Source organism: Pelodiscus sinensis, chromosome 2 (genome assembly GCF_049634645.1).
Source record: "Pelodiscus sinensis isolate JC-2024 chromosome 2, ASM4963464v1, whole genome shotgun sequence".
Lineage (NCBI taxonomy): Eukaryota > Metazoa > Chordata > Testudines > Trionychidae > Pelodiscus > Pelodiscus sinensis.
In genome coordinates, this window is record NC_134712.1 from 76,765,861 (window position 1) to 76,780,936 (window position 15,076).

Below are 15,076 nucleotides of genomic sequence, written 5' to 3' on the forward strand. Positions count from 1 at the left end.
ACCATTTCCGTGGTACCACCTGCTTCCCCATTGCCTCTATCAAAGGTAGCATGGGGGATAGCAGATGTTTCTGTGAAACAGCCTCTGCCTGTGGCGGGCTGAGGGTTGCCATGGGCAAAGGCTGCTCTGGCAGCAGTCCCTGTCTGCAGGGGTCCAGGCAGGGGCTGCTGCTGCTACGCAGCCCGTGTCCACGGCCAGCCCTGTCTGCTGTGAACAGAGGCTGGTGCCAGAGCAGCCCCTTCCCGCAGCCAGCCCTGGCCTCTGTGAACAGAGGCACCATTCCCTGGATCCTTGGTAGTGGCTGATGGAAGAGGGGGTTACCACTGCCACCACATCCCATGTTCTCCCTAAGCTGACTCCTCCTTGGAGACAGAAATGGAACCTGCACTTAAAGAAGGGGCTGTTACTAATATCCATCCTACATCCCACCAGATCCCGATGTGGGTGCCCCTCAGGTGCTTGGCCCAGAGGACAATGGCATATGCAGGTCCAGTGGCCATTTTGGAATCTGTGAGGTTCCCCCCCTCCCCCCATGAGGACTGCCTTCTAGCACTTTGTACTTTGTGGTGTCCAAGAGAAGTGCCCCTCTGCGACACACATGCCATCTGGCCTAGAATCAGGACTGAGCTCGGTGGCAACACGAAGGACTTAGGCCAGCGTGATGTGATTCATGTAGAACTAGAGGAGGAAGGTCCCCTGTCAATGCAGGACTTATCCTCATCCTCCCCAGATGAAGTATCAGGGTTGAGCAGCTCGGTGCTGCAGGATGACTTCAGAGTTCACCAAGATTTATTGAAAAGGGTGGCTTCTAAACTGAGGCTAGAAGTGGAGGTGCTTAAAGAGCCCTCACACAGCCTAATAGATATCTTGCAGCAATAAAAGTGGCCCTTCCCCTCACTGAGGCCATTGTGTCCAGTCAGGTCCCTATGGCAGACCCCTGCCTTGCTGCCTACCACAGAGCAAAGAGGAAATACTATGTTCCTACCAAGAGGTGTGAAGATCTATATTCCCACACCTCCTCCCGGGACTCTTGTGGTCACAGTGGCCAATAAAAGACAGACAAGGGCTGCAAGACGTGACCTCCTCCCCAAACCAAAAGACTCAAAGAAGCTGAATCTGTTTGGTAGATTTATTCTACGGATGGCCTTACAGCTTCATATCTCCAGTCAGTGGGCCTTGCTGGGTTTAACTAGATTGTCTGGGACTCTGTGTCAAAGTTTAAGGATCTACTGCTTCAGGAGTGCAGGAAGGTGGCCTCTGCTCTCATATAGGAAGGGAGAACTATAGCCAGGGCCCCCTTCCAGTTTTCCCTAGAAACAGCAGACACAGTGGCCAGAACAATAGCATCAGCTGTGGTCAGGAGAAGGTGCTCCTGGCTCTAATCTTCAGGGTTGCCATTTGAGATTCAGCAAGCCATTCTGGATCTTCTGTCTGAGGAAACCTCCCTTTTCTATGAATAGACCGATGCAAAACTCATGTCCTGAAAGATTCCAGGGCCACCCTCAGATCCCTGGGCTTCTGCTATCTGGCACCTTCCAGGAAGCATTTCAGACTTCAGCAAGCGGTCCGCATCTCAACTCTGCCACATTGCTAAGATCTGCTTATGAAATAGAGCAGGGGTTATAAATGCAGGGAACCACCCATCCCTTTCCACCTTAGCTTCACAACCAGGCTCGCAAAGATAACCAGGAGGCCCCAACTAGAACTTTTGAAGAGGCATCCTGGGGTGTTATATTAGTTCCCATACTAGATACTGCCTCTGCTGTCTTTTCAGGCCAACTCTCCTACTTCAGTGCAGTATGGTCCCTCATTACCTCAGATCATTGGATGCTGTGGATAGGAGCTGTGGAGATGGTACCTCAGAATTTAAGAGGGAAAGGATGTTATTCCCACTATTTTCTAATCCTGAAGGCCAAAGAGAATCTTTGATCCATCCTATAACTGCATTGTCTCAAAACTGTCTCAAGAACCTACAGTTCTGCATGATTTCCTTGGCCTCTGTTATTCTTTCTCTGGATCCAGGGGACTGGCACGTTGTCCTCAACTTGAAAGACGCCTGTTTCCACATCTCCATCTTTCATGGCCACGGAAGTTTCCTCAGGTTCATCGCAAACCAAGTTCACTGCCAATTCACCTTCTTTCCCTTTGGCTTGCGAGCTCCTCAAGCTTTCACAAAATTCTTGGTAATAGTGTTGGCCTTCCTTAGAAGGTATGGCATTCAGGTATATCCTTTCCTCAGTGAATGCCTGATCAGGAGCTAGTCCAAGATCCAGGTGAAAGCCAGCATCAATCTGGTTTAAGCTACCCAGGAACAAAAGTCTTCTCGCATCCCCATCCCCAGGATAGAATTTATCAGTGGAGTGCTCAATTCTACTTGGGCTAGAGTCTTCCTCCCATAGGATTGCTTGTCTCTGGTATCCATGGTCAAGGCCCACTGAATCGCAGTAGCCCAGATTGGCCTCAAAACTTTTAGGTTACATGGCTGCATGCACTTACATGGTCAAACACACAGAACTGCACCTCAGACTTCTACAAGCTTGAGTGGCCCCAGTGTACTTACTGAACGGCCACCACTTGAACTCAGTGCTTACAGTTACCACCTTGATCCTTGTTTCTCTTGACTGGTGGTGATATCCCTGATTGGTGGGTGCAGGTGGTCCCCTTGTCGTCCCCCAACAATATCCCTAATTTTGGACATGTCTGATTTAAATTGTTGGACTCACCTCTGGCACCTCAGGACTCAGGGCCTGTGGTCCTAAAAGAGCTCGTCTTGCACACAAACATCAGCGAGCTCAGAGTGCCTGGTGTTCCTATCCAAGATTAAGAGTAAAGTCATACAAGGGCTCATGGACAACATGGCAGCCATGTTTTCCATCAATAGAGAGGAAGAAGTGTGCTCCTCTACCCTGAATAAAGAGGCCATTCGCCTGCTGGATTTCTGTGAAACACTTCATCTATCTTGAAATGTCCCACCTTCTGGGAGCCCAGGACACTCTGGCTGATTACCTCAGCAGGTGTTTCTCTTCCAGATTCATCTTTCAGAGTTGGGGGTGTCTCCACGTAGAAATGTTCACAACTAAGCAGAACAGGAAATGTCAGCATACAGTGAGCAAAATTGGTCACAGCCTGGGCTTCCTTTCAGAGGCCTTCTTACTCCCATGGAAAAAGCTTCTGTTCTATTCAAAACCCCTGCATATGGTGTTATTGTAAAAAACAAGGTTCATTTGCACTCCCACTCAGCGTTCCTCCCAAAATTGGTCTCATAGTTTCATAGTAATGAGACTATTTTCCTGCAGTTTTCTTTCCCAAACTGCACAAGAATATGGAGGAACAGCATCTCCACATGTTAGATGTTTGATGTGCTCTCGTCTTCTACACTGAGAGAATCAAAGCATTCCTCAAAGCCATTAAGCTCTTTGTGGCAGCAACAGACAGGGTGAAAGGCCTACCAATTTCAGCACGGAGAATTTCATCCTGGATCACTTGCTGCATGTATATGTGCTAGGAACAAGCAGGTACTCCACCTCCTGCCATCTTAGAAGATAGGATACACAAAGAACAAGTTAAAAATCACTTAGGAAAGTTAGATGTCAGCAAGTCACCAGGTCCTGATGAAATGCATCCCAGGATACTCAAGGAGCTGATAGAGGAGGTATCTGAGCCTTTAGCTATGATCTTTGAAAAATCATGGCAGACAGGGGAGATTCCAGAAGACTGGAAAAGGGCAAATATTGTGCCCATCTATAAAAAGGAGAATAAGAACAACCCAGGAAACTATAGACCGGTCAGTTTAACGTCTGTCCCAGGGAAGATAATGGAGCAGGTAATTAAGGAAATCATATGCAAACACTTGGAAGGTAATAAAGTGATAGGGAATAGCCAGCATGGGTTTGTGAAGAACAAGTCATGCCAAACTAATCTGATAGCTTTCTTTGATAAGATAACGAGCCTTGTGGATAAGGGAGAAGCGGTGGATGTCATATACCTAGACTTTAGTAAGGCATTTGATACGGTCTCGCATGATATTCTTATTGATAAACTAGGCAAATATAACTTAGATAGGGCCACGATAAGGTGGGTGCATAATTGGCTGGATAACCGTAGTCAGAGAGTGGTTGTTAACGGTTCTAAATCCTGCTGGAAAGGGATAACAAGTGGAGTTCCTCAAGGGTCTGTTTTGGGACCCATGCTGTTCAATATCTTCATCAATGATGCAGATATTGGGATAGAGAGTACGCTTATTAAGTTTGCAGATGATACCAAACTGGGTGGGGTTGCGACTTCTTTGGAGGATAGGGACATAATTCAGAATGACCTTAGCAAGTTAGAGAAATGGTCGGAGGTAAACAGGATGAGGTTTAATAGAGAGAAATGCAAAGTGCTCCACTTAGGAAGGAACAATCAGTTCCATACATACAAGATGGGAAGCGACTGTCTAGGAAGGAGCATCGCAGAAAGGGATCTAGGGGTCATAGTGGACCACAAGTTGAATATGAGTCAACAGTGTGATGCTGTTGCAAAAAAAGCAAATATGATTCTAGGTTGTATTAACAGGTGTGTTGTAAGCAAAACTCGTGAAGTCATTCTGCCGCTCTACTCTGCACTAGTTAGGCCTCAGCTGGAGTACTGTGTCCAGTTCTGGGCGCCACATTTCAAGAAAGATGTGGAGAAATTGGAAAGGGTACAGAGAAGAGCGACAAGAATGATTAAAGGTTTAGAGAACATGACCTATGAAGCCAGGCTTCATGAACTGGGCTTGTTTAGTTTGGAAAAAAGAAGATTAAGGGGGGACATGATAGCGGCTTTCAAATATCTAAAAGGGTGTCACAAGGAGGAAGGAGAAAATTTGTTCCTCTTGGTTTCTGAGGACAGGACAAGGAGTAATGGGCTTAAAGTGCAGCAGGGGAGGTTTAGATTGGACATTAGGAAAAAATTCCTAACTGTCAGGGTGGTCAAATATTGGAATAAATTGCCAAGGGAGGTGGTGGAATCTCCCTCTCTGGAGATATTTAAGAACAGGTTAGATAGACATCTGTCAGGGATGGTGTAGACGGAGCTTGATCCTGCCTTGAGGGCAGGGGGCTGGACTCGATGACCTCTCGAGGTCCCTTCCAGTCCTATGATTCTATGATTCTATGATCTTGACTGTCCCTTCCACAGGAACTCAGGCTTCATCAGTGGCATTTCTGGCCCTAGTCCTGATCCAAGACATATGCTGGACAGTGACCTTTTCCTCCCACTACGGCGACTACACCATCACTCAGCAGGCCAGTATGATGTCAAGTGTGGTAGAGCAATGTTGTATTCCACATGTTCATGAACTCCAAGCCCATCAACACTGCTCTGCCAACAGCTGTGTCATCCCTAGCCTGCTGTGCTAGAGGGTAATCGTTCACAAAAGTATGCAACGATGAGCAGGTGGCCATCCTGCAGATGTCTAGAATGGGTACCAGTGCCACAGAGGTGGTAGACAAGGCCTGGGCCCTAGTGGAGTGAGTCATAATGGGGGGAGATGGTAAATGAGCCAACTCCTAACAGGCCCTAATACAGGATGTGATCCAGGATGTCAGCTATCAAAATAAACAGCTGAGGAAACTTATACAAAGTTTTTTGTCCTATCCAAATGAAAAGCCAAGGCACATCTAAAGTGTGTAGAGCCTGCTCTGTTCCAGACTCATGAGGTTTGGGGTAAAACATGGGCAAAAATATGTCCTGATTGACACGAAACTGGGATACCACCTTGGGCAAAAAAGCAGGGTGCAGGTGAAACTTAACTTTATCCTTAAAGAAGACAGTGTAAAGGGAATCCAAAGTCAAAGCTCGGAGCTCAGACACCTACCTAGAGAAAGTAATAGCTACCGAAAAGGTAACCTTCCAAGAAAGGTGTAAAAGAGATCACGTCACTATTGGCTCAAATGAGGGGCGGGGGAGGTTGCCATCAGCTTAGTGAGCACCAGGTGAAGGTCTCACGGTGGAAGGGGTTGATGCACATGTGAGTATAACCTGTCCAACCCCTTCAAAAACCGATGTATCATGGGGACAATGAAAACCAACTTTCCCCGGGAACCTGAGTAGAAGGCTGAGAGAGCCGCAAGGTGAACCCTGACTGAAGAGGTAGCAAGACCCTGGATCATAAGATCCAAAAGGTCAAAGGTAGCCAGAATAGAGGCTTCCATAGGGGAAAAGCTCTTCTGGGCTGCCCAAAGCAAAGTGCTTCCACTTTGCTACATATATTGCCCTAATGGAGGGCTTTCAGCTACCCAGCAGGACCCTTTTAATATGTGTTGCTGTCCCCAGTTGTGGATGAAGTGCAACCTTAAAGCTGCTGCAGCTGGTCTGGGTAATGAACTGGCCTCATCGAGTAGGAGTGTGGAAAGATGATATAAAGCTACTTTTGCTTCCCACCCTTCGCCTTTGTCCAGCTCTACTTTAGTACAACATACAATTTAACATATTATTCATCACTGACTCATTGCATTTCTGAAGCCTAAAAAGAAGAATTGCTTACATCTCTTCTGCATTTTGATATCTAGATTTTTAAGTCACAGCTTCAGTGTTCCACAGCTTGTCTGAATTATGTTTGTGTCTGCAGCACTGTGGTTTAATATGCATTTCATGAGGCTTATATGTAAAACCAAACAATTCTGTCACCAACTTGTTGACTTTTTAGGATGGGATGTTCAAAAGCACTCAATATTTATCTAACCCTTCAGCTTCCTAAAAGTCAGTGGGAGTTTTACCATTGCTCTTTTAAAAATCCTACCCTGATAGTCCATAGATTTTTTTTTCAGTTGTATTTTTAACAGTGGAGTCTGGTTAGAAATTACAAATGAATATTTCTTAATAGAAACAAATTTTTCTTTGTAAGTGCTCATATTTGATAGGCCACTGAACACCTTAACAAAAAATTAATTAAAATACAGAATGTGAAAAAAGCAACAGAAAAGGCAGAAATTAATTTGCATTAAAAATCAGCCATAAAAAGAGATCACCTGAAAAAGTTGCCTTTTTGGAAGCTACGCCGTATCAGTATGAGTAAACAAATAAGAAAAACTGCCTCTTAACCCTCAAATATCAAAAGTTTTTAAAAAGTTATTTGTAAAAGTCTAAATTAATATATACTCAAGGAACATATAAAAAGCTATTGTAGGTGGTTACACAATTATGGTGATTTCTTTCTGATTGTGCCGATTATATGTATTTCATTCCAAACAGAGTCAGAAAATAGATGGTGGAAATGCGCTCAGCATTTTTTCTTTAAGCAATATTTAATTTCAGCTAATTTTTTCCCAACCAGATCTAATAAGAAATTATTAAATGTCAATAAATATATGCTGGCTTTTTCTATTCTTTGGAGGGAGAAATGGAGATCTTTTTCTGTCTGTCCAATATTAGCCATTGTACCTTACAAATGTCTAGAGGGGGACTCAAGAGACTTGTATGGGTTCTTCAGTTACAACCTGTTCCTACATCCATTTTAAGTCCATGACAGTTTTGCCATATTGACTACAATGGGAAAAGCACTGGTGTCTTTACAGTGAAAAATGATTGTTTAGAAATATAAAAAGTATGGAAATAAGTATGTGATGTTTGTTTTTGATCTCTTAATATCTAAGCTCATTGATAGATAAGTTTAGACACCTCTAGACAAATATACTCTGAGTTAATAAAAGTTGATAGCAACATTTTAGAAGCTGCTTTGAGACTAAAAAAGATATGTTTGATCTTGCAACAATGACAAACACATTCTTTTCTTTGTGATAAAAGAAAACATCTATGTGGATCTGCAAATATGTCAGATCATTTTGAAGAGCTAGTAAGTGCTGATATGTTATTATTTTTTGTTGTCAAGTGATTTTATTCTTTATCATTAGACTTCAAAGAAGTTCTGTCATCATATTCATCAGCCATAATTTTTGTAGACGATTCTGACACACATACTGTTTTACTGTGCTAACAAGAGAAAAGACCAGCCATTAAGTTTATGTGTCTTGGTTTTTCAACAAAGTCACATATCAGAAATAATGCTAGGAGTATGCTAATAAACAATATATAATGTTGGCCAACTGGGAGTAAGAAATATTTTCTAACTAGTTCTAAAGGGAAACAATGTTTTTTTTTAAAGAGTGATTGTTATATACACAATATATATACACAATTCTATGTCAGCATCAAAAGCCTCTTGTTGTAAAGAGCTCAACAAAATAAATCTTTGATCCTGGTTGTCATTATTTAAAGGTCTCTGCTAGATTAAGATGTACTATAGCATGTTCACGTTTGCCTACATATAAAAGTAAGATTTTTGGACAGCATCTGTTCAAAATGGTTTTTTGCAGATGATTTCAGTGTCATTACATACAGGTCATAAAATAGGAAAAATAATTGTAACATCTTAAACAGCAGACCTTTCGAATTTTATTTGTAAAACTGAATGAAAACCAGACTTATTCTCCACGTGTGTGGTGATTTAATTTCTCCGTGCCAAGCCTTGACTTAGTTATTGCATGAAATTTCTAGTTGGTTCAAATGAAAAACAGCCAAGAGGTCTGTAATGGTTTCCATTGAAAACTACCATAGCACACTTTGTTACTGTCATTAAAAAAATTAAAATAGTTACCAATGGCCTCAACTTGTTTTTGAAAAACAAAAGATTTGATAACCCTGTGAGAACAATGTATCAGACGGTTATTTCCAGACTGACTTTGGTCATTCAAGAAGTTTTCCATTTAATCTGGGAAGGAAGCAAACAAAGGGTAGGAATAAATGGTAAGCTTCAGAATGGAGAGAAGTAACTAGTGGTGTCCCCCAACGGTCCGTACTGGAACCAAACCTATTTATAAGTGACATGGAGAAAGGGGTAAACAGTGAGGGGGAAAATGCTCAAGATAGTTAAGACAAAAGTAGACTGTGAAGAGCTTCAAAAAGATCTCACAAAACTGTGATTGGGCAACAAAATGACAAATGAAATGTAATGTTGATAAATGCAAAGTAATGCACATTGGAAAAAATAATCCCAATTATACATACAATATGATGGAGACTAATTTAGCTGTAACTACTTGAGAGGGATCTTAGGGTACGTCTAGACCCGTGGTCCCCAACCTGGTGCCCGCGGGCGCCATAGCGCCCGCTGGGCCCTTTACATGCGCCCGCGGAGCAATCTGGGCTGGCCCTGCCCCCGGGCATGCGGCAGGTGCCAGCCCTGGGTGCATGGCCGGCCCCGACCCCCAGTCCCGGCCCCGCCGCGCAGAACCTGGGAAGCCCCTGCCCGGGATCGCGGCACATGCCGGTGCCGACCTCGGGCGTGTGGCGCATGCTTGGCTCCGCCCCCAGTCATGTGGCCTGTGAGTGGCCCTGCCCCCATACGCGCAGAACGTGAGCAGCCCCGCCCCCAGGTGCCTGGCAGCGCCAAAACGTTGGGCACCACTGGTCTAGACTACATGCCTCTGTTGTCAGAGGCATGTAGATTAGGCTACCAGACATAGTAAAATGAAGCGGCGATTTAAATAATCGCCGCTTCATTTAAATTTACATGGCTGCCGCGCTGAGCCGAGAAACAGCTGATCAGCTGTTTGTCGGCTCAGCGCGATAGTCTGGATGCGCGGGTGTCGACATCAAAGGTATTTGTCGACCACCCAGGTATGCCTCCTGGGATGAGGTTTACCTGGGTGGTCGACAAATACCTTTGATGTCGACACCCGCGCGTCCAGACTATCACGCTGAGCCGATAAACAGCTGATCAGCTGTTTGTCGGCTCAGCGCAGCAGCCATGTAAATTTAAACGAAGCAGCGATTATTTAAATCGCCGCTTCATTTTACTATGTCTGGTAGCCTAATCTACATGCCTCTGGCAACAGAGGCATGTAGTCTAGACGCACCCTTAGAGTCATTGTGGATAGTTCCCTGAAAACATCCACTCAGTATGCAGTGGCAGTCAAAAAAGCAAACAATGTTAGGGGGCATTAAAAAAGGGATAGCAAATAAGACCAAGAACATCTTATTGCATCTATATAAAACCATGGTATGCCCACATCTTGAATACTGCATACTGATGTGGTCCCCTCAACTAAAAAAAGATATATTGGGCATTGGAAAAGGTTCAGAAAAGGGCAACAAATTATTAGGGGTTTGGAATGGGTGCCATAAGAAGAGAGATTAAAAAGACGGGACTTTTCATCTAAGAAAAGAAGAGACTAAGAGGAAACACAATAGAGGTCTATAGTATCATGACTGGGTTGGAAAAAGTGAATAAGGAAAAATTATTTACTTGTTCCCATAACGTAAGAAATAGGGGTCACAAAATGAAATTAAGAGGTAACAGATTTAAAACAAACAAAAGGGAAGTTTTTCTTCAAGGGGCGCACAGTCAATCTGTGGAACTCCTTGCCAGAGGATGTTGTGAAGACCAGGACTTTAACTGGGTTCAAGAAGAACTAGGTAAATGCATGGAGATTTGATCCATCAATGGTGTCAGAGGCTGGAAATGGATGACAGAAGAGGGATCACGTGATGATTACCTGTTCTGTTCACTCCCTCTGGGGCACCTGGCATTGGCCTCTGTTGGAAGACAGGATACTGGACTAGATGCACCTTTGGTCTGACTCAGTATGGTTGTTCTTATGTAACACTTTGTTCAAATCCCTTTGCATTGCTTCCAAAGGGCTTTTGGTTGGAAAGGTACAAATAGAAACCTGAGGGTTCATCTATACCACTGTTGGAAGCAATCCTCCCAGACGGTGTAGACAGACTCACACTAATAGGACTTGAGAGCTGGAGCTCCACTCCAAGTTACAATGTCCACACTGTTATGTTTTGAGTACTGTCTCAAGCTCTACTGGGCTAGGAGGCTCCTAGCCACAGAATAACCTATCCTTAGGCTAATTCACTTTCCCGAGAGTCAGTAGGTAGGTTGACAGAAAAATTCTTGGTTTTGAGGAATAATGGCATTAGAATACATGGATTTTACCACCACTTCCTTATGGGCCTGATCCAAAAGCCCATTAATGTTAAAGGAAGAACTTCCATGTGACTTCTTTGCATCTTACTTTACAAATCTGAGAACACAGGCCTTATCACAGTTCTTACCACACAGTGGAGTTGTAAAGCTTAAGAACTGCCATGTGTAAAGAGCTATGAGAGCCTCAGGTAAAAGGTGCTAAAGACAGCAAAGTGTTATTTATTATTAATAATGAATTCTTAATGAAAACACCTCTGGAGTGTGTTAAATTGCCACTTTGAACTAACCATTTTGAGTTGTAATGAAATGGTTCCGGCTATATGTTTAAACACGTTTTCTCTACCCATCTCTCTTTAGAAGAAGACCTACCAGTGCATCAAGTGTCAGATGGTTTTCTACAATGAATGGGATATCCAGGTTCATGTTGCAAATCACATGATTGGTAAGTGAAGCACTAAATCTTGTTGAAGATAGATAGCCCTTTCTCCTTCATGTGTTCATCATTGCCTGCAAAATTAAACAGAGTTAAGGAGAAATTAATTGTGCAACCGTCAATGATTTACCTAGGCATGATTGATTTTTTTATTCATATTATTAGACCTGATAAAGCATTAGCATGTTTTATTTTCTGCAAGGGCTAGTTTAGACTTCTGCAGAGAATTATATATCTACTTCCAGTCAAAACACAGGTGATTAACAAATTAAACTTCTAATCATTTTTGCATTATTGAAAACAAACTAACAGGAATGGTTAATGAACTGGATGTTAGCTTTCCGTAGAGTTTTAGACAGGTTTTAATTTCAGAAGTTATTATGATAATGATACTACAGTGTGCTGCTCAAGCACCTTGGTACGAAAATCAAAAGTGGCGAGTTTCTGTCTTTAGGAAATATAAATAATTCAAATGGCCATAAAAGTAGTATTATATGTTCTGTATGAACAGTCTGGAAACAATCTGGAGTGTTTCTGTGCAAAATTAAATACTGTATCTTATTTTTAAAAATAAAAAATTGTAGTACTCAGCAATAGGGACTGCACTTTTAGATACAGCTATTTAAAATAATTTTCTATTAGGATTCTTGATCTAAACAGGGCTTGATATTTGCAAACCTATGTTAGAGTTGGGAGGTGGAATAAAACAACAACAAAAAAAGCATTTTCTTTAATATTCATATTTTCCTATTACTTGCTTATTCTCATGGGGTTGCCCACAATGTTTTTAATTTGGTAACCACTCAGTAATAGCTCTAAGAATTCTACCAGTCAATTAAATTTATCAAGCACATCTTTTGCCCGCTAATAAAATAACATTGCCATAGTTGTCTTATTTTGTTATTAGCCTCTTTTCAGAAATTTCATATAGCAAGCAGGGATGGGAATCATTGATTTTACACTTACTTCAGATTGTTTTTGTTGTAACATAAAAATATTGGTGCAAATTGCAGAAGGTACAGTGCAGCAGAGCAACCAGTAATCACAGGTCCAGTTGTTAAGAAGTTTTTCTTTTTATTTCAATAACTCAGATATATCTGGACTGATATAACAAAATATTTTATTACAAGCAAGCCTGTGAATTTCTTCCATGAATTTTAGTAGTTTGGTTGAACAATACGTGGCCTGACAAAATTAATGAAGCAGCGAGTTAAATGGCCTATTAATAATTTTAATACATTTAAAATATGAACATTTTATGTTCTTAAAGAAAAATGAAAACCAACAAATTATGAGTTAGGCATGAACAGCAGTTCAGTGGTTTACTTGTTGGCTTGTCTCACTTTTGACATTCTTAATCTTTGGGAGAATATAACAAACAGCTTCATAATGTTAAATCTGAATCAGTAACTTAGAATTTAAAAATAGAATATTACGCATAACAGAGCACACATTTTTGTTGTTTTCTTTGGATTCCAGTGTATGGCATATTTTTAAATGATTTTTTACAGCAATTAGTGGATACTTAGAATTTGACAATGAGAAATTGTCAAAAACTATGTAGGTCAGGGATAATGCTGGAATGCCAGACAGTCTCAAACAGTGTGATCGTTTGCCATGGATGGCCCATCTGCTTCTGATTCCTTGGTAATGGCATCACTCTACTCCTTAAATCTTTTGGAGGAGGGCGAGGGGTTGTTTAGTGGGTACAGTAAGATGGATCCAGACTAGTGTTGATCAGATATGATAGTAATTGAGGGTTTTTTAAAACTGAGTTAATGATGTTTGTATTTTATTCTGTAAATTTGGATGAGGTTGAATGGGAAGGAGGTCCTTTTTCTTAGTAGGTGTTGCATCAACCATGCATGATATTGCTTCATGACATAACCATAGTGACACAGATTTACATTTGCTTAATACAAAATCTTCCCAGTGTGGGAGCGGCTGGGAAGGCACTCAAAACACAAGCAGGGAGATTTGCAGGTCATGCTTTTGATCATCTGTATTCACTGGAAGATTCTTATCTATACTGCCAGATGTAACAGTTCAGCTCTTAGTGGTGCAACCCTAATTAATAATATATAGATTTGGGAGAGAGGGAGGGAGAAATCAACACAGTATAAGAATTTTGCTGGTTCAACTTGTGAACATTACTTCACTACCAAAGCAGAGGAAGTCAAAATTGTTAGTTCTCTCACCATTTATTGGATTTAGCTATCTTTCTAATTTTACTTCTCCCATCCTTCCGCTTCCCCCTTAAATTTATTTCCTGGTTCACTAGCATGACAGGCCTTTTCCCGAGAACACATTCTGTCTATAAAGAAAGGCTAAAAAAGTGCCATCAGTCGGTCTAAGTTTTAAGATTGGCCTTACTGTGTGGAGGAGATGGATATAATAATATACAGAATGTGTGTGTTTCTGAATATGTATATGTCAAAATAAACAGATAAAACACACAAATAACTATCAGCATCTGGAGGCTTCTTCCAATCTGCTGGCCTGTCATAAAACCCTAGTATTCTAAGCACCCTATTTTCAAAATCAGAAGCTGTGAGCAGTAGAAGAGCCCACTCGGTCTGATAAAACATTTCTTGCTGCCCTTCTTCCCCTGTAACAAGGATTGGCAGAACAGGACACAGTAAATTTGCCCTTGCAGGTTGAGTGAGGTAGACCAAGCAAGCGAATGCTTCAGGAAAGCAGGAGGGAGGAAATAAAAATCAAGGGGTTTAGTAATACCCAGGTGGACTGTGGGAATAACACCTCCTCTCAGCTTCAGGTATTATTTCCCCATCTCAAGAGAGAGATTTTTCATTTGGTTTAATATTTTACTATTTTTGGCCTCCTAGTCAGTCAGTATTTGTATTGTATTTATTGATAGATGTGGATTAGTTTTTCCTAATCTGAAGACTCCCACATGACGTTGGAGGGCAAAATAAGAGTGGGAATTGAGTGCGGGGGAAGGTTGTGACACCCCATGTCAGTCCTTCCCCATCATCTATGCATTATGCTCCTGAAACTAGGAAGTAGTGAAGGCCCACCTACCTTCCAGCCCTGCTCCCACAGCAGTTCCTAATGAAGATAGCTGCAGAAGCGGATGAAAATTATTTTTCTCCTGAGTGCCTATGGCAACATGAAGTTGCAAAGGCACATGTGATCATGTCTCTGGAACCACCAGTAGAGGCCCCCATCCTAAGCAGAGAAGGAACTACTAAATGGCAGAGCAGAAATAAATAGCAATTAGAAAGGGGGGAATACGGAGATGAGAAAAAACATAAGATTTAAAAAACAACTGAGCCAGAAATGGAGACACTAAGACAGAACGGAGGATGGTAGTAACTCCTGGGACACGGTATGATGGGACCTGGAGTGTGGGAGTTCATCCATCAAACCATTGTGAGGAGAGTCCATCAATAAATGATTGAGTGCCATTGAGAGACATGTTTAACCGATTAAAGAAAAAAATGTGTATGTCCTCAGCAATTTTGTGGTCTAAACAGATTGATAGGATCCCTGTAATTATTCTGTCCATTGGCCTTAAATTGGATTCATGTTGTTAACATCCAGAGAGAGTGGATTCATTATAGAAGGTCACTAAGGCAAATATAGGTTTAAAAATCCCTGTATGAAACTTAGCCTTTTAAATAAGGCAGGCAGCATTACTTTGTTGGCTAAAATATCTCCACTGA

General features: G+C 42.0%; 1 protein-coding gene across 11 annotated transcripts in view; it reads left to right on the plus strand.

Moving 5' to 3' along the window:
- The window catches only part of ZNF521 (zinc finger protein 521), a 281,436-nt gene that overhangs the window by 132,517 nt on the left and 133,843 nt on the right, over window positions 1-15,076 (plus strand). For 9 of the 11 annotated variants that reach the window (XM_075920829.1, XM_075920828.1, XM_075920827.1 and 6 more), the window contains one exon: window positions 11,315-11,399. In XM_075920829.1, the coding sequence (XP_075776944.1) occupies window positions 11,315-11,399 (85 nt within the window). The remainder of the gene's footprint in view (window positions 1-11,314; window positions 11,400-15,076) is intronic. The other 2 variants (XM_075920822.1, XM_025186698.2) reach the window with 1 other exon arrangement.